Here is a 24463-nt window from a genome sequence, read left to right as displayed (position 1 = left end):
GTCTCAAAGTGCCCTCATAACTTTCATGTCTGAGGTACGTGCAGCATAGAATGGCAGACATATGCCCCTATATCCTGATGAGGTATTATAGTGGGAGAGGACACCCAGGTGTTAGTTAATGGATGTAGCAGATTGGAGAGTCCCTCAAATCTTCTGGTGCCAGATTGTTTTCCACATTTGAAGCTGATTTGAAGTATATAAAAAAGTCTTCCCATCCTGATCCATGACTCATGCCAGCTCAGTCTGTAATAATCACAATTAAAAGTGTTCCCCCACCGGCGCTTTATTTTTTAAACACACACCCAGTCCCTCTGGATGGCTGAGAGGGTTCACTGATTGAAAACGTTGATAAAGAAGATTGGAAAAATGCTGCAACTTTTTAGCCTGGAAATTCAATTAACAGTGGCATCAAACTCTGTGAATGTGGTAATTTGCTGTAAAATCGCAACAATCCCCAAATGCGTCCCAGAGGAACACAGACAGGAACACAATGTTGCGCTCACACCCACTCAGTACCCAGTGGGACTTTTCTTAATGTCTACAAGTACAACCATTGCCCCACATTGTAAATTCAGCATATTATAGCGAGAGAATGAGTGACTTTCTTCAAAGGAATTTGCAGTCTTCAGCTAAATTTGAACTCGTTTTTGTTAACGACTGCTATTTCAGATAACATCCTTACAAGAGAGGGAAAAAAAAAATGAAAAGGCATTCTGGAAAAACAGATGTTCAGATGATGTAGCTGTAAAAGCAAACTGTTGTCTATCAACCATCTACTATCTCTTTATCCACATCTCTACTGACATCCAGTGGTCATGTCCAAACACAGCAGACAGATATAAATCTCTCATTTTAGAAGTCTGGTGGAGATAAATCAAATATAGCTTCCTGAAGCTTATTGTGAGAAAATGAAAAAATGTATGTATATGATGTGAGACATGTGTTCCCTGCATACAGGATACAGACTACACACTGTTTTCCTTTTCCCCCTCCCCGGAGGCAAACTATACACTTCTGCTCCCCCCACGTTCTAACAATAGAACCCTCTAACAAGCCTAAACACTAACCAAAACATTTCTCATGGAGCCAGATGACAGATTTTCATCACAGGAGCCCTAAAGATATGCCCAGAGTCACTCCTTTTCTTTACCTGGGTCTTTGTGTGTGTGTGTGTGTGTGTGTGCGCCTCTACATGCTGGGACAAGAGTGCAAAAGGATGTGGGTTAATCTTCAGTCGGCGAACAGCCGACATTTGATAGCTAATCCCTTGTCAGGCCCCATTAGCTGTCACATATAGCTAATTGAAAAATCCAAGCGAGACAAGCTGTGTGGCCAAAATAGATGCTCAGATTCTTTTAACAAGCTTGAACCTATACAATACCCTGAAATGTGCATTTAAAGTATGACAGAAGCTACCAAGGCCTACTTGACTGAAGAAAATGGCAACTTTTGATATGATCTTTAGTGTGACATCTACAGTTTGAACACAAGCTGACCGGATCGGCTCTGACTGTTGAGCTCCTATTGGATGACAAACTGCCTATGAAGGTCGGGGCACCGAAGGTCAAGTGTCTTTGGACCAGACAAATCTCTTAAATTCACTTGCGACCAGGTAAACCACGCCCTCAAGGCTTTAGCCTCTGAGCTGACGTTTATCCGAGGACACGCACCATAAGCTGCTGTCTGCTTTTTAACGTATGTGTGTGTGTGTGTGTGTGTTTGGGAGGGGTCAGTGTGTTTGTGTGTGTGTGTGTGAGGCCGTGTTATCTATTGTTGTCACTGTTTGTTTATTCCTGAAGGCATCAGTGCGTGTTTCTGAATGGTGTTTGGTGGCTTTTCAGGCTTTTGAGCACTCAGAGATGCGACGACCGTCACAACTCGGGAGGATATGGAGACTGACGGACAAGCTGCAGAGGATTTGACAGCAACAGGTCAGTGGGCTGAAGCGTAGTAAACAGTGTCGCTCGGTTTTCGCCCCCTGATTGCACAGACTCAGTTCAGTAATCACAGAAAGACTTTGTGTGATTATTTAACTCACAGCAAATTTGTTGTTTTAGTAGGATTTGATCCACAACCCCTGATCCGGCAATAAATGACTCACAAGAGCACGACAGCCACACAGTTTGATGACTGAATGGATAAGTATCTAAGCATGTGTCTTTAAGGCTGCTTAAATTATTCATTCCTATTCCTCTATTAAGCTGTTATGACTTTTGATGCAGGATTAATGACATGAACAGTAGATATGTGATTTTAAACCGTACTAACAGATTACCAGATGAGTCAGGGCAGTAATTTTCTGCAGATATGGACCTGAAAAGAGGAATCAGGCCAAAGAAACATGTAGACACAAGTATTAATTGGCTGCTATTGTATAGTTCTGCTCTCTCCTGCTGGGGAAAACCCCTCAACAGAAACCCACTTAAAAGGGATTTGAGGGAATTATAGGACGGCGTAGAGAGAGTGTGTGTGTGTGACTGGACATTAGGGCAGTGTTGATTCTTAAGATGTGTAAACATGTAACCACATAAGCTCAGAATAGCCCACTTATTTATACTATCAAGGATGACTGTGTCTGATACTTTTTCTGCTCTCAGTCAGAACCGGTTCCTGATCGAGCCCAGGGGATGGCGCTCACCGAACTGACTCCCAGGGCTCTAGTCTGCTCACTCCTGGTCCTCCTATGTCTGCACACGGCGGCAGGTACAGCCACTGTAAAGCCGTTCCTTCAGAGGTTCTAGGTCACGTTTAGTTATCTATAATTGTCTGAATGTGTGCGTTTGTGTTTGACACAGGGATGTCAGGCTGGGCTGGATGTTTGGACGGTCAGGATGTGTTCGCAACAGTCAAAGAAAACAGCCCTCCAGGAGAAGTTGTTGCCGAGCTCATGGCCGACACCACTATAGAGGGGGTTCGCTGGAGCCTGAGCGGAGAGGATGCTGATTGGTTCTATCTGGATGGAAGACACATCCGGCTCAACACATCAGCTGACAAGATCCTTGACCGAGAGGTAATGACTCCGGATGTGTCCTCTTAAACCCTGATTATTAAGTTTTGGAGCTGTGATATAACCAGGAAAGTGAATATGTTTGTGATAGTATGGTGCTATAGTGAGGAGGCTGTGGGGACAAGACTGAACCTGACGACCTCATCCTTGGACCAAACACAAGCTTTCTTATCGTCATCCACTTCCTAGGCAGCTGTCTTACATTCTGGCAGCTGTTCAAGGGTCAGAGAGATTAGTTGTGTCACTGTCTCTCTGGCTTTCAGTCTCTCTACTTCTATCACTCTATCTTTAAAGAAAAACATTTGAAGACTGAAGATATTTCGTACAAGTCTCAATTTTGCATCTTCATCTGTCATCTCAAAAAGGTCCAGATGTAGAATTCCTGTTATTCACCACGATCTGGTGATGATTATCACTTTAGTGTGTTTCCACTCTGGGGGAAAAAAAGGAAAATATATACATACTTTATTTAGAAAGAAAATAAAAGATGCAGCATGTCATTTTATATATTATTGTAAATGTACTCGTGAAACAAACTGCATGTTCTAATATTATATTTCTCTGTACTTAGGCAAAGTACATATATAACATTAAATGAAGCCAATGTAGGCTAAAAACTAAAGGAAGTCTAAAATTCTAGTAGGCCATTGTTAGCATGCACAACAAATGCAAAATAAATTCATGAAGGACATGAAGAATGTTATTTACATATGCAGTTATTGAAAATAGCTTGAAAATATTTTAAAATGTTTGATTATAATTTTTTTTTCCCCCTGTCAGTGTCTTTCCAGGAGCCTGTTTGCAAAGTTGCTCTTTTGTTCATCAATTTAAATTTAGCTCAGTTCAGCTCCAGTAACTACATAATCATTTTAACATTAATACGACATTAACATTAAAATATATTAGTAATGCACGATATTAAAATTTCTGGCCAATACCGATATCCGACATTAAGATTTCTGATATCGCCGATAACCGATATTACCAATGTCGATATTCAATTTTTGTTCACACTGAAAAATGAGTATAAGTAAGCACTGTGAGAATGTGAAAACTATCCAAAGAAGCCCATTAGACCACATAGTCTTCTTTATTATGTAACAAAAGTAAAAAATATTTAAACATATTTAAAGTTCAAGTCCATTTAAGTAAAAACATCTGTGAAATAGCAGAAATATCAAATGTAGAGACGAAGGCGCTAATGTTAGACAATCATCGGTTTTTCACATTGGCTAAATTTATTTATCGGACCGATACCGATATATCGGAAAAAACACTAATATCGGCCGATAGCGATGTGGTCGCTGATATATCGTGCAATATTAGTTATGTATGTTATTTGCGTGTGTTTGTGTGTGTCTGTATGTGTCTAGGTCATTCACTGTATATCAGGTTGTGGCATATTGGAACAGACAGGGCAGCCAGTTATGCCTTGTCTCCAGAGGTTAAAATAAGTGTTCCTTATTTCACTGAATGCTTTGCATTGTGGAAGGAAGTGTATCATGATTTAGATAATGACTCAGTAGTATGCGATCATATTGTCTGTGTTAAACTGTTCCATCACTGACTTTAGATCTTCTTTGCATCTACACATCTGTTGCTGTCTCTCTCTCTCAGGCCCTTGGTCCCGTCATAATGGCTGAGTTATCGTGCAATGAGGAGGACGTGCTTCAGGTACACTTCCTCACACATCGCCTTACCCATAATTCCTCTGTGTGTCTCCACAGATGCAAACCTGTATGTGTTTTTGTTGTTGTTGTTGTAGAGTGTGTACAGGATCTTGGTGGAGATTCTCAATGAAAATGATAATTCACCCATGTTTACAGAAAACACTGTCCATTCTCTAATTATCAGCGAGGTATGATGCTTTCACGGATACATGTGTGCAAATCTACACATACATACATAAATACTAAAGGCTAAAGCACTGCTCCTGTTATCTAAAGTGTTTCTTTGTGTGCTTGCCAGTTGACTCCGGTGAATAGCGTGGTGTTTACCGTCAAGGCCACAGATGCAGATGATGACAAGATCATTTACACAATCGACCAGGCATCCGTAAGCTTTCCACATTTACAATAAATAAATAAATAACATATAAACAAGCATTTCTCGATTGTTTATGCGTTTGTGTGTCTTGTGCAGCCTGATGCACATTACTTCAGAATTGATCTGCCAAACAGTGGCGAGGTGGTTCTGACCAAACCTCTGGACTACGAGACCAAAACCCTGCTGACTGTCACCATCCACGCCACAGTATGTGCATTTTGATTGCTTTTACAGCTCAGTATGCAAGCAAATGCATCAGTACATTCTAAATAGTTTAATATGTTTCTACATGTTGTATCATCTCTAAAAAAGAAAGGAAAGAAATGATTACTACTGAAGACACTGCGCGGTACTTTAGGTCAAGCATCCATCTGTTTCTCCATCAGACATGTTTTACTGATGTAATGTTTTCAACTTGTCATTATCTCAGGAAATGAACACTGCTGAGCATTTCAGCATCAGCACCAACATCACCATCAGTATCCTAGATGGAGATGACCAGTATCCACAGTTCCTTCCCTGCATGTTGCTCTTCCAGGATGAGACCAGTCGAATCTGCGCGAGTCCCGTGTACACAGTAAACGTCACGGAGGGGGAAGAGGTCAGCTGCTAAACCCTCCTCAAACATGTCTCACACGTATATCAGATGGTTATTAATAATGTCCATGACATATCTACCCACATAAATTCACAGGCCATAAATTTAGCTGTTATGGCAACCTGGCTGTGCTTTGCATATGATTCAGATTCAGATTTAGAGGACCGAGGATTTTGCTGTTGTACCTGTGAAAATCATGCATCAACAAACCATTATCTCTCACTGAAATCTGCTGAACAGCTTTGTAGGCAATGTGTAATTGTCCTTTAATGTTAAACATAAGATTCTGAAAAATAATGAGATCATCTGTCCCTTTCACGACCGGCTGTTTCAGTCTAAACTATGGACCAGCTGCAAGATTCAGATCAGGTCACTGGGTTACTGTTTGATTAGTGGAGCAACAAATGTGTGTCATGTTGCAGGACATTGTGTTGGGCTTTTCTCCTGGTCCCATTCATGCAGTGGATGGAGACAGAGGACTCAGATCTCCAGTCAGCTATGCCATTCTCTCAGGTACCATACGCAGCAATACAAGTTAATGTCTAAAATGTGCTGTGCTTACGTCTAAAACTGCGCTTCCGTTCATTGTAGGGGATGATGAAGGGCGTTTCAGCATGGACAGAGAGACTGGGGAGATGAGACTGACTCAGGGGGTGAGAGACAGACTCACAACCCCAGAGCTGCATCTTCAGGTCATGGTGAGACTCATGTTGTGGCAGGCTTGAGAGATATTCCCTCTACTTGTTTTGCTACTTGCATTAATCTCACCACTGTGACTTTCTGTGTCTCTGTTGTGTCTCAAACCACCAGGCATACCAGGACAACGACCCCCGGAAGTACTCTGTTGCTACAGTGTTGGTCCGAGTTCTGGCAGTGAACCAGTTTTATCCAGAGTTCGACATGGCTGAATATCATGGCTTTGTAAATGCAGGAAAGAGTTCAGCCTCTCTAGTCAACACCTACGGCAGCAAAGCACTGATGCTACACGTACAGGACCAAGACTTCATCCAAGTATGCCCTGTGACATGCACACATACACTACACTCATGGTGGCAAAATGCTCAGTTCTGGATTTGTGTCTAACACCTTTCCCAAAAATGTTGCTAGGGTTTCAATCCCATGATCGACTTCACCCTCAATTCCACAAGCAATCACACAGACATGTATCAAGTCACAAAGGAGGGGCTCCTGATCGCCAGGACCAGTCAGCTCAAACCAAAACAGAAACACGTTTTGGAGGTGAGCCTCAGTGAAAACCTAACACATTTTGTGTCCAACTAAAAGGGTGGGGGGGGAAAACATCTGCATTAGTGTAAACTATAAACATTTTAGAGTTCCCATATAGTGAAAATCCATGGTATTGTGTTTTGAGGTTGTTGGATGTGAAACATAAAAGCTGTTAAGATATGAAGATGTTTACTTCTGCCATTCCTCAAAGTACCCATTCTGGAGACAAATGGGGCTTTCATTTATCTGCTGACAAAGGAGCACAACATTGGACCTTTATGTCAACTGACTAAAACGTTACAATCAGCGATTGCGCTTCAAAACCAACCAAGGACAAGTCTGAGTTGCTATTTAATCAATATGTTTACTTACATCAGATTCATTGTGTTGCACAACCTCTTTGTGTTTCATCACAATCTCATAATGTACACATGAAAGTGAGGTGACAAAGCTGTGACAATAAGTTGAAAAACACTTTTGCAGGTAACCGCTGTAGACCAGGAGTCAGGTGATGCCACCTTTGCGACTGTAGTGGTGGAAGTTTTACCTGAAGGACAATCAAGTAAGGATGCACACCTGAACACTCGCATACGCTACTGAATGCTGATACGCCTGCAGACTGAAACAAACTCTTCGTGTGTCTGTCTGTGTACACTTCAGTCCCTTACAGTCCACTGGGAAATGACCGTCTGACAGGCTGCACTGTGGGCAAAGCGTTGTTTCTGTGCATGGTGTTCATGACAATCCTGGGATGCCTCCTGTCTGTGGTGATGTGGCTGAAGAGGAAACACAAAGGAAAGAGGAACCCACTGGAGAGAGGCTGTGTGGCCCAGGGCAAACACCCCAATGTGGTAAGCTCATTTATGACTATGAGCCTTACAGTAGGTTCATTTTTAATTTGTTTGTCAAAGTTATTCTAAAATATATTTGTCTGTACTTCCACAGAGTTTACGGTGGTTCCAACTGGTGAGTTATCTGTTTTCTATTGAAGCTCTAATTATTGTAATTCATTCATTCAATAACTTTAGGTTATGTTGTTGAGAACCATTCATTCGCCCTGTCTCTTAAAAGCAAAAGTGGTTTTATTCCAGATGTTAACCTGTTGACTGTGGTTGCTCCTCAGGTGAGTCACCGAACTGCTATGCCTCACATGGAGGAAGCATCCTACAACAACGAAGAATACGGAACGTGCAATCCTTCCTTCAGCTTCCCGGACAAGCCAGGCGTCAACACCCACCAAGACCTCCCCTGCTGCCGAGGACCCGCCCCACCCAGAACAGCTGCTGCACCTGACACCAGCTTCACGCCAACTGAACCTGTGTGCAGCCCTGTGACTTTCAGTAATAATGCATCTACACCAACTAAAAGTTCCTCCAGTTCACCCACCTCCCACCCAGCCACTGTGGATGTAAATTCCTCACATATGACCCAAGATGCTTCCCCGCTGAAAGAAAGCCCCTGCTCATCACCTCATGCAGCCTTGGACACAACTGAGACACAATCCAACCCCAGCCCTAGCCCTAGTCCTGCAACACCTTTAAACCGTCCTAATTCGCAAATGACTACCGATGACGACCTTGTTGAACCTGCCACCAGCCCCTCCTCTCAGTCCAGCCTTCCGTGCAGTCATTCCCGAATTGCTTCAGCAGAAATTGACAAACCCTTCCACAAACCGTGCGTGAAGACATCCTCATATTCACCTTTACTGTCCACACCCGTCCCCAAGCAGACGGGCACACCCCCATCCACGCCAGAGCACTCCCCTGTGAAAGCCACACTGGTACAGATAGACACATCTCCACCCGATACGCCTCCCGAAACACCTGAGCGAACATCAGTGACTCCGAACGCAGAGTCAGACCAACCCTCCACATCACTGGACCAGACAGACCAGTTAGGTCATGAGGATGGGACGGCAGATGCCAATAGCCCATCTGACGACAGAAGGCCCTCGACAAACTCAGGAAACACTCAAGATGGTCGAGGGGTTGGCGATGAGGACGATGATGGTTTTCTGGGAGATGAAGATGCAGACAAGAACAGTGATGATGAGCTAGAGCCAGACGAAGAGGAGCTGTTGAGGGTGATGGCTCGCTGCAATCCTATATTTATTACATTTAGTAAGTGATGTCACTATGATATCGCAGGAAATGAGACTGATGGGGCGGACGACACAGAATGGAAGAGGTGAAGGTGGATGACGGCAGACAAGCCATCGAACAAGAAAGAAGCGCTTGAGTCTGGCTGTGCTGTGCTGCAGGTGCTGCATGAAAGGATGGAAGAAAAATGCACACATGATGGACCACATGAAAAAAGACATCTATATGTTACCACAATATATGTATGTAAACAAAAAACACGATTAAATTCACGATGTTGCTTTATGAATACCACATAGCTAAATAACCGGAACTGAGTTACCAGGAACACGCAATCCAGTTAAAGTTGTGATAGACTTTGTTAGGATACAATATATTTTCACACAATAGCACAAGTGTACCATGTTGTCACAAACAAAATGTATTTTCTTTGATTGTTTACGAATGATGAGGGTAAATCAACAACAAATCCTGTTGTGAAAACTGCTGCTGTGCTCTTTCCTATGGAAAAAAAAAGATCATCCAATCAGTGATGTCACTAGTATCCCAGGGTTCTTACTATGCTTTATCAGGTTTCTCAAAGCCAGGATAAAACCTTATCCAGGTTTCCTGGAATTGGGATATGATGGAGATTCTTCGGGATATTTCAAAAATCTCATCACAACCAGGACACCCAAGTCCATGGTAACACAAGCAATGTTATATTTCAGGTTCAGGACTATGGAATGCTTTAACTTTTAAAAAAAAACAAAGGAAAAGTGCAGTTGCAGTTTTATGCCCTGTCTGGTTCTGTGCCGATTTATGTTTTAAAAAGCTGAGGAGTGCTGTATTGTGTTGTTCAAATCGCTCATATAGTGTAATGCCGAATTATATGTTTTGCATTCTCTACAAGCACCCTGAGTTTTTATTTTTGTGAACATGAGTAAAGTTGGTCATTTTCTCTTGCCGGTCTACAATGACAAGTGGAAAAAAAGCTATTCAGACCCTTTGCTATGACACTTCAAACTGTGGTTAGGTGCATCTTATTTGCTTTAATAATTTGTAAGATGTGTGTAGAACTTGATTGGAGTTCACTTATGGCAAAATGAATGATTAATGTAGATATTTTAGAAAGGCAGTCATCTAAGGTTTCACAATGCACACTGCATGTCAGGACGAAAGTCAAGCTGGGTAGTCCCAGGAACTCTCAGTAGATCTTCATGTGGCATAAATCAGACCAACTGTATACAATTATTTCTAAAGCTTTAGGTGGTTCCCAGGAGCACACTGGTTTCATTATTTGTGAAGTGGTAGAAGTTTGGTACCATCAGGACTCTTCACAGAGTCCGCCTTCAGACCGAACTAACTGTTGAGCTACAGAATTCGTCTTCAGAAACAGGAGAACATGTCAGAAGAACGGCCATTTCAGCCAGATTAGTCAGGCCTTGATGGCAAGGCAACTGACGGGAAGCCACTTTTGCAAACAGAAAGCATAAAAAAGGCTGTTTGGAGTTTGCCAAAAAGAACTCAGAGAGCATGTGAGGAAAGAATACCATCTCTATGGCGATGCACGGTGGTGGCAACATCATGCTATGGGGTTGTCTCTTGGTGTCGGGGAGGGGCGACAGATCTGAAAAAAGAATGAATGCAGCTAAATTTTGGATAAAATTCAGACAAAAAAAAATCATAAAACATATTTTCTTTTGCTCATTAAGGGTTACTGATGAACAAAAGGCAACTGAATTCATCTAAAGTTAAATGTACAAAGTGTTCAGAAGTGAAAGATGTGGATACCTTCTCAATCTGCTGCAAATGTGCTGTCCAATAGCCCCTCTTCTTCTGTAGGATTATCAAAGAGTAGCTTCTCACCCGGTGCAGATTCATGCTGCTCGTCTAGAATCTGTGCAGATCTCCATGCAATATTAACAGAAAGAAATTTGTTAGTAAAACCTTTGAGGGTTTTGAGGGCAAGGCTCTTACTGAAGGGTATTAGGTGGCTGAAGGACAGATAACAAAGCATGAATCAGCTAATCAAAAATTTCAATTTGCACATCAGTTTTAGTGAATGAGTTCGGTTCAAAGTACTTTACTTTAAGCTCATCTTTAAAAAGGAAAAGCTGCTGAATAAATCTTTCATGTTAATTAAACCCTATTTGAATAAATTTTTAAAAAAATGAGATATAGTATGTCAAACAAGAATTAAACCCTTTAAGCTTCAGTTGCTTGATAGAAATGAAGGCGATAGTATGACAAATATACTACAAACATTAAATCTGTATTCAGCTCAGCTCTGACATTTCAAGTGTCTGTAGATTAAAACTGCCAGCGTCTGCTTTATTGTGGGGAGATTAAGGGAAACGTGGCTGATATAGTGAGGACGAGAAACCGAGCATCTGAAACAACAATCCAGAGGTCAGCGGGTCAACAGCCTGAATGGAACCAGGAAACAGCGGATTCACAGAAGGGGAGGGACTCTGGAAAAAAAAATGCTGAGAGCTATAAAGGATATGCAGCATCAACATTTTTCAACTTCCACCCAATTCCATGAAAAGTTTTGTGAAATAGAATAGAAATTGGTCTGGAAATGAAAGAGCAGCTGACTGACAACTACAACATCAAAGGAAAAGAATAAGGCGGACGAACAACTCCATTTCTGTTTGTATTTATTGAGACATTATTCTCAATCACAAAAACTGGACCTGATTGTTAGAGTGCTCAATTTGCAGAACAACAACTTATTTACAGTAAAGTCACTAGTGAAAGACTTGTTGCTGCAGTGAGCCTGTAAAAAAAACATTATCATATACATTATACTATGCCATAAAAATTATTAACAGTGGTTATAAATGGTGGTAGTGAGAATACAAGCATAACAAACATATTTTGGGAAGGATAATATCTGAAGGGAGGAACGTTTTTTTTTTCTTCCAAACTGCTTACAAAATAGGACAGTATATTTTTTTTGCTTGGCACACAAATGAGTTAGTAGTTGCAGCTGCATCAAACAAAACATCAAAAAACAACAACAAAAAATTGGAAGTAAGTCATCAAGAATACAAGTAATATATGTACACACAGGTTCACATGCACACACAAACACACACGCACACACACACACACTATTGAGGTGATAAAGACAAAAAAAAAAAAAGGAGGCAGCTTTGAGTACAAAGCATCCATCAGTCTCAAAATCCTCTAGATTCCTTCAACACAACTTGCCCTTGTCAAAAAAATAAAAATAAAAGAACAGTAGGACAGTTTGTGTTTACATGGATGCTTTGGGGACGAGTATAGCAAACACAGCAGGGTCCCACTCATGGTACTGTATTGCACTAGGCCAAATGGTCTTCATTGTCACTGGATTTAGTATTTACTCCACACTTCCTGTACTCCAGCATTACCGCATCAATAAGTGAAAAAAAAACATCTAACAAGTGAATGAGCGACTAGCGTTTTCAATTTGGACCCAACTACACAGAGGAGTAGGGTTACACATTCTGATGACGACAAAGTCAGTCCAGTGCATTGCAAAAGGAAATGGTGTGGCAAACTCCTGTGTAGACGGCAAGCCTGAACCTTGTTGATCTATAAAAGGCTTTGTAACAAAACATGGCTATTTCACAAAAATCATTCTTTCAGGGGAAAAGGAAAAGTGTTGACTACCACTTCTAGTCCGCTGCCTGATCTGGGCGCGGACAGGGTAGCGTGTGGAAGCAGAGCAAAGGCTGGCGATATATCCCAATGAGGTGCAACTGAACGTGAGGACACTGTGGTCAAGCATGTACACGTTACTTAGAACGTTAGTGTGTGTGTACAATGGGACACATTCAAGAAATCAAATAAATTATTGTCCGTGGCGCTGGATTAGACGAGCTCCTCTTGTTTAAAAATACTCCATCTACTGTTGAGTCAGTAATGTTGTACACAAGGCGAGCACACAGTCTCTGGAGGCAAGGGGGGGACGTTAGAACTCGTCATGTCGAGTCAGAGCCTCTCCAAAGTCGGTCGCCTGGCTGCCCACGAACAGGTCGTACTTCTCCACGATTTCTGACTTGGTCAGACGGCCATCCTGACGGAGGGAGAGGAACAAACATGATCAGCCCTCTGTTGGTGTCAGTATACAAAGACTGTAACTGTTTACGAGTGCTAATGAGGTGCTTTGGGTTATTACACGTATGTATTATATTATGTATGTCTGTCTTTGTGTCACTGTTGCAATGAACACAATATACTTTTCCCGTGTTAACCCTTTGAACCCCAAGCAGTTTTTGAGCATTTTCTGCTCCTGTCACATTTTTACTCACTGTGGGCTCATTTTTCACTCTTTATACTAGAGATATTCTACAACATATATTTTTTGTCCCCACACTTTACATGCCCAGTGCAGTAAAGTGTGGAGACAATTTCTCTTAGTTTTTACACATTCTGGTTCAGATAAATGGTGTAATTTTGATGATTTGTTTTTAAAGATGTCATGTTTTTCAATCCTACTGGCAGGTTTTCGGGTTCAGAGGGTTAATTACATAATAAACATATTTCAAAAGTCTACAAAGGACATTTTTCTGTGATTTTGGTTCGCCATAGCGGGAAGACCAGAGACTGTCAGCGTTTTAAAACTCAAACATATCATGTTATTCAGGTGTCTTTTCACATGTAGTTTCACTTCCCCCTTAATACTCTGTGAAAGACGCAGGAAGCAAACACACGTTTCTAATGAAATCATTTAGAATTCTGACTGTACGTACTTTGTCTGTATCTGACTCATACACCAGATGCTTGGCCTCGGCCTCAGCGTGGTCGTAGTCACTGGGCAGGATCCAGTCTCTGGTCTCGTCCTTGTCCATCTTCCCGTCCTTGTTTTTATCTCTGAATTCAGTAAACTGCTCCCTCTCTGTCTTCACCCACTCAGGTTCTGTGTTGTCTCCCTCCTGGTTGTACATGTCACCTAGACCACAAAAAGACAAGAGTGACCTGAGTGAGGGAGTGAATGCTGATAATGTTGCAATGTTCCTCATACATACTTGCGACAGTGGATTACCAAACATGCACAATGAATAAGGGTTTCTCGAACTGGCTCCTCAAACAACTTTGCATTCTCTTTATGGGTTTTTTTGTTGTTGTTGACATTTCTGATGACCCAAAATCTTGTGGTACAAACTGATGATGCTAACATGCTGTAAGAACCCACCTATGTACTCATCCAGGTCAATTAAACCATCTCCGTTCTTGTCAATGTCTTCCATAGTTTCCTATAGAAAAAAACAGCACAGAGAAGTGAGAAAAACATTAAAAGACACAACATCATTGTCACCATTTAAAACCTCTGTAAGTGTGTTGCTCACCAGCACTACAATGTCTTTCATGTGGTCATACTCCTCAGGGTGCAGGAAGGCTGTGAACTCTTCCTTGTCGGTCTTCATGTCATTGTTGTGGTCAGCCATTTTGAATCTCCTCTCGTCACGAGCCATCATCTGCCTGTAGCTGAAGCCATCATCAGGGTCGGGGTCATCTGCAGGGCAGAAGTCAAAACTTTTTTCAGCATGTGTGGCAAAGTAAATTTGTGTATTCACCCATACAGTGTGCAGGTAACACTACTGGGATGCATCAAATGAATAAAATGAAAACTCTCTGCAGCTGTACCAAGAATGTATCCATATGTGGCGTTCTTGTACTCCTCCCAGGACACCATGTTGTCCCCGTTGAGATCATGACTCTTCCACTGTCGATCCACATCATCATAGATCCACCTCTTCTGTGCATGTTTGATCCACCTCTTCATTTCCTCAACAGTCACGTAGCCATCTTTATCCTCATCTATACGTTCAACCAGCATGCTGTAGCGAAACGATGATGGAAATTTAGCAAACACTCATGTTTTTTTTCCTTTACGATCATCACCTCACATGAACTGTGCTGCTGCACCCTGAGGTGAAACTAGGTCATTACCACAGCAAAGTATAAAGCATATATACTCTTGCTATAAATGAAAAACTAAAACCTAAGAAGGAGAATTAATAAAAACTGTAATTCCTCAGATGTCTGCTTTAACAAATAGACTGACATTAAGAGTTTCATATAACTGCAAATATCCCAGAAAACCAAAGAGCAGGCGACGTGTAGTTACCCGAGCCTCTCCTTGCTCTCCTCTGGTGTGAGCTGGTCGAAGGTCTTGGCTTCTTCTTGTCCAAGAAAGGCTTCATGGTCATAGTCAAAGTTATCTGCGTCATCGTGCTCTCGGTTGCTGAGAGGCTCATCGTGGTGAACGCGGTCCTTCTTCTCTGTTGGTTTGCTGGTGGCATAAACCACACAGAGAGCAAAGCACATGACAAGTGGCCGCAGCTCCATCCTTCTCATGTACAAACACCGTCTAAACCAGGGTTTAAAAGGAAAAAAAAAAAAGTCACCGAAAAGCAGCGATCAATACTCAAACATCTATCTCAAACAACACCAGCTCAACCTTTTTTAAAAAATATTATTCTTATGTAGGTTTACCCTGCTCATTTTCGTGATGGCATACAGTCAGATCCTGTCTGATGCTGTTACTCAGCTCTCTACATGCCATGCTTCAGCCGTGGCTAATCTTTTCCAGCTGATGCAATCCCTTATTTGTTCTACTTCAGGTACTTAGTAACAGATGCTATCCCATGCTTTATAAAGCCACCAGACCAGTGATTCATTAAATGTTAACACCAATCAAAAAAAGACAACAATTTTGAAATTATTAAACTTAATTGTACACAATTCCTATTGTAAACAACACCCAGTTGCCACCCTTCACAGGTTAATACAGCATATTGCAAACAAAAAGAAACCACAAAATCCTGCTGTCATAGTTTTGTTTTACAGAAGAGGTAATTGTTATTTTCTTTTTCCCAGATTGGTGCTTGGATTATGTTGTCCACAGCACTTAAAACTAATAAGGGCAGCCTGATACACACGTCCCAGTGAAAGCCTTTAAAGTACAACACTGCCACATACCAACATGTTGAGTCATCCCATAAATGAAATCAGTTCAAACAACACAATCTGATCTAATTATGACTCATATTAAGGTGGGATCAATTACAGGACTGTTGTAATAGACTGCATAGGTTTAAACTCAATTAATTGTGGCAGCTGACTGTAGTTTCTCTTTGAAAATATACAGCAAATTAAAGTAAATTGCTGTCAGGTGTCTTAACTTTAAAGACTGAAGCAAAGAGCAGCTCGTATTTTAAACATGTTATCACTTCAAACATGTACAGAAACCCTAAAAGTACAAATTAGCTTCCACCACTTCTACTGCAATGATGATAGTTGCCTTTTAATTAAAGTATGTTGCTTCATTGTGAGCAAAAGTGTCCTGTTTTTGCCCATATCTCCGTTTCTTGATGCTCGTTATCTTTGCTGCTTTAGCACGACACATAACAACGTTAAGGCTCTCACGTCTGCATGGCTGGAAGTCATAAATCTTGTCGACATTTGTGAGTTACAGCCGGACAGCAACAGTTGGCGACCGCTATTCCCAATTAGCCACCGTCAGGACCTAACATCAGACTGGCTAGCCCCGCATTCCGCTAGTTTCACCCTCCGACGAGCAATTTCACTCGTCAAACGCACACAAATAAGCATCAACACAATCGCCCTGACTTAGTATTTTAAAGCACACGCTATAGGAGAAACATATTTAAGTCACTTTCTGCATTTTTTACACCACAGTTTACCAGGACAACTCACCGGTGTCTTCAGGGAAGTTCGTCGCTGACGCCTTAGGTCCTCCCTTCGGAAACACACCCATACACTTCCTGTGCTAAAACGCGAACCGACCAATCAGGATCCGAGAAGCGCAGTGTGATGTCGCCCGCTCATTGGTCCACTTCACGGGAGCACCGTTGATTGGATTGGCCGAGAACCGCCACGTCCTCAAAGTCAACAAAATCCAGTTCATTCATAAAAACTGACAGTTACTGGGCTGTACGCGAACAGCTCTGAACCAGTGCGTTTTAGCTCATAATCATAGGTCAATGAAAGACGACGAACACCACATACCACAAATAAATAATGATATTTATTCAGTGAATATGCATTTCTTTATAAAATTGTACCCCATTGACAAAACGTTTGCTTTGTAAACAAGTGCACAGTAAACAAGTGTAGAACAAATTCCAAACAATAAGACTCACACATAAAAAAATAGCCTCCTACGGGCCCCAGTTTATTTAATAAACACATTTAAAGCCTTCATTTCAACACGAAAAATCGGTAAATCAGTGGATAAAGCACTTCATCACAAATCAGAAAAATCGTCTCTGAAGTTTGAAGTCAAGCACTCCTTTCACTTCTTGAGATGTATAGATAGCAAATTGGAGAATGAACCACATATACTATGACCTTGCACATTAAAAAAGGTTTGTCTCCCTTTGCTGGATGGTCTTCATTGTGATCGCTGGGAACAGAAATAGATGATTCCACAGGATTTTCAGCTGTTAAGCTGACAGTGCCTACCACCTATCTGTAACTGCTGTCCTACGTGGATCTGATTTATACGATGATTTTTAAAAAAAATCTGTTTTCCTTTTGGGTAAAATTAACTCACGAGAGGTGGGTTGAAGGTACATACATGTCATTGGACAGTTTCTCTTTCCCTTTTGCTATCTACCTGTTACTGTTTTCAAAATCCTCTTCACCTTTTAAAAATGACACTGTATTAATGTCAATAACAGCTACAACCACTAGGCACCAACCTACCACACTGAAAATTTACTTGGATCTTGCAGTGAGGCAGCCCGGTTGTTTTTATTCTGTGAATTGTCCATTTCAATGACAGCGCTCACCTCCCTGTACACAAATGTTTTACCAAAACATCTTCAGCACAACACTGTTTGGAGGGGATGCTGCGGCTACAGCCTTTTCTTATCTCCATTCACTACGACTGTGATTGGTTTAAAGAAATACATACAAGAGAGTGTTTTTTCCCTCCTCTAGCAAAATGACTGTAAGGTGCGGTCTCGCTGTGATAAGACTAATATCAACCAACTGTCGTTAAATTGTCAGTTTTAAAGACGCAGTTCCTCACAGCCACACAAATCCAGGTGTCTCATCTTCAAACAGGGAGGTCAGAATAAATCTAAGTCTCCTCATATCAGCTTTCTGTTAAGTCTTCCAAATTCGTATTGTCCAGATGTTCTTCTGTCTCTCCTTGTTGGTTATCACTTTCTTCTTGAATGGACTGATAGGATGTTTCACTCTCTTCACCACCTCCACCACTTCCTGCTGGGACAACACAAATTGTCAAGCTGGTGATAAAACGAGAAGGTCAATCTAGTCCTAAAAAGCAGTCGTAGTATATGATTGTGTGTCTTAGTTGTATCAGGAGAACAAATCTGGTACAATGTTTAGTCTTTAGATATTATGGCTGACCTGAGCTCGTCTCGCCCTCTCTCTTCTCAGTGAGAAAGATTCGTTGCATCGTGAGTTTCTTCACAGTGTGGCACATGTACTTGAGGTCTGGACCACTCTGGTCTTTTCCTGCAGACAAATCCCATAAGAAACCGTAAGAAAAAACCTCAAGTATAACTGAGACACAGCTATAAACAATAAAAAAAAGTTTGAGCAGAGCCGTACCGGTTGGTGGTGCCTCTTCAAACAGCACACAAGTTCCCAAAGCCTCTTTAAAGAGAGAACGACAGCCAGAAATAAAGTTTTGAGCATTCTTTTTAATGCTTATTACAGGCTTTTTCAGCCAGCATTACTTGAATACTTTTCTATTTGGAACGAAAGCTTCTAAAAATGTGTTTCTATTTCTATACTGTAATAACTGCAATAGCCGATCACTGACAGTGCAGAGCAAGGGAAAGGATCAGAGGGCAGATTTCTTCTAATAACAGGCAAAAGCCAATAATAACACGGAGTTGGTTCTTTTTCTTCACATAGTTTTTGTTTGTTTATTCTTACCTTCATATTCCCCTGCAAACACGTACTGTCCAGCTTGCATCATGGGCCTCTCACTGTCAATATCCTTGAACACAAATGGGAAAATTACATCTGTGAAGCTGCACTGAGAGACTTTCAATAATGTCTATATAAATACACACAGGACTTCCCCAGACTCACCAGTATCTTGCATGTGCCCCGACACTTGGACAGAAAGTCATTGTTGATGATACCAGAGAGCTCCACCACAACCAGCTGCTCCTAAACACACCGAAAGACGAGTGATGTTTTAAATTACAGGGATGTGCCTAATAAACGTACACTCCACACATGGTATACAAAGGGTTTTCTGGAGACAAACAAGGATGTAAAGCAAAAACATGTACATTCTGCTACTTCTGCCAAGGGCTTTACACAATCCCATGTGCACTGACATTAAATTAGGGGATTTCCGTATACATACAAGCCTAAATCAAATCGCTTGCCCTTAAAACTCCCACTTAAAGAATTAAAGTTAACACAATAAAGTCGTATTTAAGTCAGTCGTCATGTGGTCCATATATATGGCCCAGGACTCTTCTGTCTGGTTAGCTAACTTGTTAGCTACATGAAGCTAATACTGGTTCCGTTATACAGTAAACGCTGAACGCCATGTTTGTATTTCATACCTCCTCCTCCCATTCATCGTCCATATTCACACTCCTGCAATGGAAGAGGAATAATAACTATTAAAACCTAACTTCTCCTGAAATTATCCAAAAAATACCGCCACAACCTCTCCCTCAATAATGTTTTGACAACTTCCGCGAATGTACGGTGCCCGAGAAGAGACATTCAGCGCATTTGCTGCTCGATTGCCGTCACTTGCAGATCCCTCCATTGAGCGGCGCTGTTGTTCAGTTTTGCAGGCATATTTTATAGCGGAGCCATTTAATGAGAAGTGGAAATTGAATAAACAACGCTTGAATCAACATCCTCTATCTATCTATCTATCTATCTATCTATCTATCTATCTATCTATCTATCTATCTATCTATCTATCTATCTATCTATCTNCTATCTATCTATCTATCTATCTATCTATCTATCTATCTATCTATCTATCTATCTATCTATCTGTCTATCTGTCTGTCTGTCTGTCTGTCTGTCTAGCTTTCTGTCTGTCTACTATCTATCTATCTGTCTGTCTGGCTGTCTGTCTGTGTATCTCCTCTTACTAATGGTTCAACGGATGAGTATGACTTAATCTAAATATTGGCTACCTGTAGGCACACTCATCTGCATCCAACATTAACGTTATTAATGTCCTCCTGTAGGAGGCCAAAGCCATGGTGATGAGATGAGATGAGATGAAATGAGACGATACACTTTATTGATCCCCAAGGGGAAATTCATCTGTCAAAGGCAGAGGCTACGAAAAAATGACAGGACGCTCAAACGTCAAATATATCCAAAAACAAAACAGAAACAGTCACACAAAGACGAGGTCTGATGAGAAAACCTGACTGAGTGAGAATGACAGTAAAGAGGCAAGATATTAAAAACAAAACCGAACTGTGCAGCTTTGTGATATGAACAAACGTGAGAACACCTGAGGTAGAAGATGAGCTTTTCAGCTTTGCTTTGCGAGGAAACGTGTCAACATGACATAGAGGCAGCCCAGTGTGTGAGCAAACCTATTTCTGATACACACTTATATCAGGCAAATATTTGCCTCAAAGTGTGTTGGTATAAAATTATTTATATCATAAAGGCAACAAATAAAATGTCAAATAATTAAAAATTACATCTAATGCATATTATCTTGGCAAACAATGTGTACATATTTATTAACACAAACATTGTTCTTGTTGCAGTTTACAACCAGACAAATCTTCACCAACAGCATCACGAAGCTCTGAAAGGTTTTTTTTTGTCATTCAGTTGTCTCTGTTTTGTTTTAATTATTTTTTTTTGTCCTTGTCTAGACTTAATTTATATTGTCCTTTGTTAGGCTGTAAAATCTTTCTATGTGCTAAATACAAAACATTTGATATATCTGAAAACTAACATTATTTAATAGTCCTGATTCATATGATACTTATTGATTCTTATAGGATGCATCTCTTTTTGCTGGCTACCCTCTGCCCAGGGGTCAGAGATCAGGGTCAGCTGAGGGGCAGCATCCCTGGAGCTCGGGAGGATTCATCATTCCCCGTACGATGTCTAAGGAGGATGTTTCCTCTTTTAGAGTCCTCCATTTAATGGGCCATTGTACTGATTATTAAAAAAAAAAAGTGGACAAATGCAATACGTAGAAAAAACTGTAATGTGTTTGTATAAATCTACTTAGACAGCTATCTGCTACTACAAGCTGCGTCTAGCACACGAGTAATATTCCGTAAATGTTCTGGAAAATTTACATTGGGGAATTTTATTTTTAAAACAGTCACTGATGCTTTTCAACAGACAGCATGTTTGGCACACTGACGCAGTGAACTGTAGTCATACTAAACCTTTTTAACTTGTGAAACAGCACATCAGCTGGTACTGGGACAGTCATACTACTACTTTTATGGAATCTTAGGATGTCTTAGGAAGTTGGGTTTTTTTTTTTTCCTTTTTGCTCCTGGGACCTAGTTTTTCCTCCTACTGAATTTGGTTTAACAGTAAAAAGCATACTCTTGAGTTCACAAAAAGGGCAAAGCATGAAAACACACACGTTTTTAAATTTAAATTCACTTGCTTTTGCAGGAAATGACAGCAGTTTTTTTCAGGCCTCTTTAGGAATACAAGAAAGAAAAATAATATTTGAGCATTTGCATGTTTTACTATTACATTTTCTTTTCACGTGACATTGAGAAATATTAGTATTGTCTTAATAATGTCCATTCAGGTTCCGCGAAGATATGCAGGTAACCGTTAAATCGAGTTGCGTGCAGACGGCGTTTGCGATCTGTAAATACCTGCGTAAATGTAAAGTAGGTTGATGCTGGCTGCACCTCGCCCTTAGAGAGGGGGGAAAAAAAACATTTTGAATCAGAATCAGGCAAACCAAATTAAAGGGGGTGCAAATCCCCCATATGCCTTCTCCCTCCCCATTTCTGGCCTATCATCTATCTCTGGACCATGGTGGGGTTGTCATGTCGACCAGCCCACAAGTTACTATGACAACGGCTCAAGGGGAAGCTCTTGCTAGGGAGGTTATTGCCTCCTTGGGGATGTAAGAAGGACAGGGGGAATGTGAGCACAGACAAAGGGACTTACAGACACCAAAAAGGCATAAATGAAGGGAGAGGTCAAGTTGGAGTATGTTAACTGGAAGCGTGTTTCTATGAGGCCAGTTTATAATCATGCAGAACGGGACGCAGTGTGTAAATCTGAGGTGTCCCATTGACGCTTTGGACGCAGTACAAAGTTTTGTCCCTCCTGAATGAGGCCCGAGCCGCTCCTGTACATGATGTATTGCACTTCCTGCTCGGTGCCATACCCTGGGGCAGAAAGGGGCAGGGGCAAGGGAGGGAGTGACATTAAGGACCCTCCAAGGTGTCAGATGGGTCCCCAGCTTCCCCCACATTTTGTCATATAAATGTCATAAAGACAAGTTTGGAGTTGGAGAGCTTTTGGCTCTCCTTCTGCCTGGGGGGTATCACAGTGGTTAATTGCCCCATTAGCACTGACAGGGTAAATTGGTGGAAGGGCTAACTATATATTACAGTGAAAACAACAAACCCCTGGCATACACCTGAGGGCATGGAAGGCATGGTGTGTTTTACAGTACGGCCTGTGCATGTTTGAGTGTGTTTGCCAGAGACAGAATGTGTTTAAATTGTAAATGTGCATTCACAAGCGCTTTAATAATGGTAAAATATTGCAACTTTATATTTATCTTTATGGAAATTACCTCACAGTGCCGGTCACAGAGAACGTCTCTGCTCGTATCTGTGGTTGAACTGTCTCAAGGCATATGTTTAATGATATCAGGACAATTATTCTGTTCTGTTTTATATTAGCTAAACTTTGACTTTCTGTATGTATTATTTTTAAGAGAACTGCGCATTTATGTGCTTATTGTCTGTGACCCACAAACATACATGAGACATTCCCCGCACACCAGCATATCGAATGTGTTCACCTATCTTTTCATTGTGTCAAACGGAGCTAAAAAAAAATAAAAAAATGCACAAGCAAATTCAAATAAAAATGAAAATCTACATTAATAAAGAATACAAATAAGAGAGATCATTGTAAAGCATTTAACCATGGTGTCACTACACTACACCTTGAGCTTCAAGGTACTTTGTTTATGATGGAATGCAGATAGGCTACATAAGCAAAATAACTACAGCCAAACCTTTTTCAAAAATGTGTTTTACAGGTTTCACTTCTACGTGGGTAACAGAAGCACACACTTGACGTGTTAAATCAGCACAATCACATGCAAATGTAAGGACAAGCAGACATTCTCCAACAGCAGATCCCCATATTGCTTTAGCTTTCATTAACATTTTAAATATTCTTTTTATTCAAACCTATCAATTTGGAGGCACCTGTTTCTGTCACTCTGTCCCACACACACAAAATCACAGACAGAAAACCACAGACAGACACACACACACACAGGAACACGCACTGGAGTGACACACAACAGACAATGTCTGGACTAACGTTAAAATTATATCACCTCTCACTGACGTTGTCTTTTGTTCACGGAATGACAAATTGTCACGTACTTAACTGCAGCCATAACAGCAGAAAATCCATGTAGGCATAAAAACAACAGAGCTCTGACTGATTTATGTTTTTGATAAGCTGCTCTCCTTGATAGTGGCCTGTGCCACACCATCACTTTGAACGTATTCGAATCGTAAAAAAATTATTGCATGTTCTACAAACGTAGGCCAAATCATTAGGCGTTTTATTAATTGGTCAATGAATCGATTCTTTACGTATTTAGAGTTGCACAAACGTAAGAAAAGAATCCAACCAAACCAAGAGAAATCACATCCAAAATGTCAGTGCACTCAAAACCAACGTAAGAAAAAAAAATTATTAATATTCATGTAAGCTATTCCGATATGGCCTTGTAATGCGGTTGTTTCACGCAACAGTGAGCTGATAGTAACATACTGCAGTGAGAGCTGTAGTCTTTTTTAACCTGCTGTGGAAATAATACAATATAATTATTATATTTTTTACGTAGGGGCATTCTGCAGCAGCTCTGTAGCATTTCTTACTTTTCTCAAATTTAATTATTGGTAAATAAAAACGAAGTCAGTTTTGGCAATCAAAGCCTAATAAAGTAAGCCGAAAAGGTACTATTTGATCTTATAAATGAATGCAGTTTTCCTTCTAAAATATGGACGATCGACAGATTGCACATCCAGCGTGAAATCCACAATAGTATTATCATAACAATGGAGCTGAGCAGCGAGGATGGGACGGCCAGAGCAGGAGAAAAACCACTAAAGGTCTTCTTGATGACAAACATAGGAATGGACACGTCAATTTAGCTTTAAATATTTTTACATATTATTCACTTTTATAATAGAAAAAAAAGAAAAATCTGAACCAGCAAACCAGCGTGCCAAACCCAGACCTGCAGCCTTGCCTAAC

The 24463-nt window shown here is 40.9% G+C and overlaps 3 protein-coding genes across 4 annotated transcripts; 1 reads left to right on the top strand and 2 right to left on the bottom strand.

The window, feature by feature from the left end:
- The first annotated feature begins 2627 nt into the window (after positions 1 to 2627).
- LOC103375948 (cadherin-related family member 5-like) lies at positions 2628 to 9006 on the top strand. The gene is made up of 15 exons (XM_008306258.1): positions 2628 to 2703; positions 2796 to 3010; positions 4625 to 4681; positions 4773 to 4865; positions 4976 to 5062; positions 5150 to 5260; positions 5484 to 5654; positions 6074 to 6164; positions 6243 to 6349; positions 6462 to 6662; positions 6759 to 6890; positions 7362 to 7440; positions 7539 to 7729; positions 7824 to 7844; positions 8002 to 9006. The coding sequence occupies exons 1-15, from the start codon at positions 2628 to 2630 to the stop codon at positions 9004 to 9006; spliced, it is 2637 nt and encodes an 878-aa protein (XP_008304480.1).
- A 2596-nt stretch (positions 9007 to 11602) lies between these two features.
- Positions 11603 to 16736, bottom strand: calub (calumenin b). Of its 2 annotated transcripts, none has more exons than XM_008306257.1 (7): positions 16673 to 16736; positions 15081 to 15323; positions 14597 to 14790; positions 14299 to 14465; positions 14145 to 14205; positions 13702 to 13901; positions 11603 to 13025 (listed from the first exon to the last, which is right to left on the bottom strand). In XM_008306257.1, the coding sequence occupies exons 2-7, from the start codon at positions 15308 to 15310 to the stop codon at positions 12921 to 12923; spliced, it is 957 nt and encodes a 318-aa protein (XP_008304479.1). In that variant the 5' UTR covers positions 15311 to 15323; positions 16673 to 16736; the 3' UTR covers positions 11603 to 12920. The 2 variants fall into 2 exon arrangements, with proteins under 2 accessions (XP_008304479.1, XP_008304478.1); XM_008306256.1 differs by lacking the exon at positions 16673 to 16736 and adding an exon at positions 16382 to 16478.
- Positions 16737 to 16983: 247 nt separating this feature from the next.
- gtf3c6 (general transcription factor IIIC, polypeptide 6, alpha) lies at positions 16984 to 19673 on the bottom strand. Its single transcript, XM_008306255.1, has 6 exons — positions 19537 to 19673; positions 19049 to 19129; positions 18890 to 18953; positions 18560 to 18604; positions 18356 to 18463; positions 16984 to 18205 (listed from the first exon to the last, which is right to left on the bottom strand). Exons 1-6 carry the CDS (start codon positions 19558 to 19560, stop codon positions 18078 to 18080), a joined length of 450 nt encoding a protein of 149 aa, XP_008304477.1. The 5' UTR covers positions 19561 to 19673; the 3' UTR covers positions 16984 to 18077.
- Between the last annotated feature and the right edge of the window lie 4790 nt (positions 19674 to 24463).

Source organism: Stegastes partitus, unplaced genomic scaffold (genome assembly GCF_000690725.1).
Source record: "Stegastes partitus isolate 25-593 unplaced genomic scaffold, Stegastes_partitus-1.0.2 Scaffold3636, whole genome shotgun sequence".
Classification (NCBI taxonomy): Eukaryota; Metazoa; Chordata; class Actinopteri; family Pomacentridae; genus Stegastes; species Stegastes partitus.
This window is presented reverse-complemented; position numbering and strand designations above follow the sequence as displayed.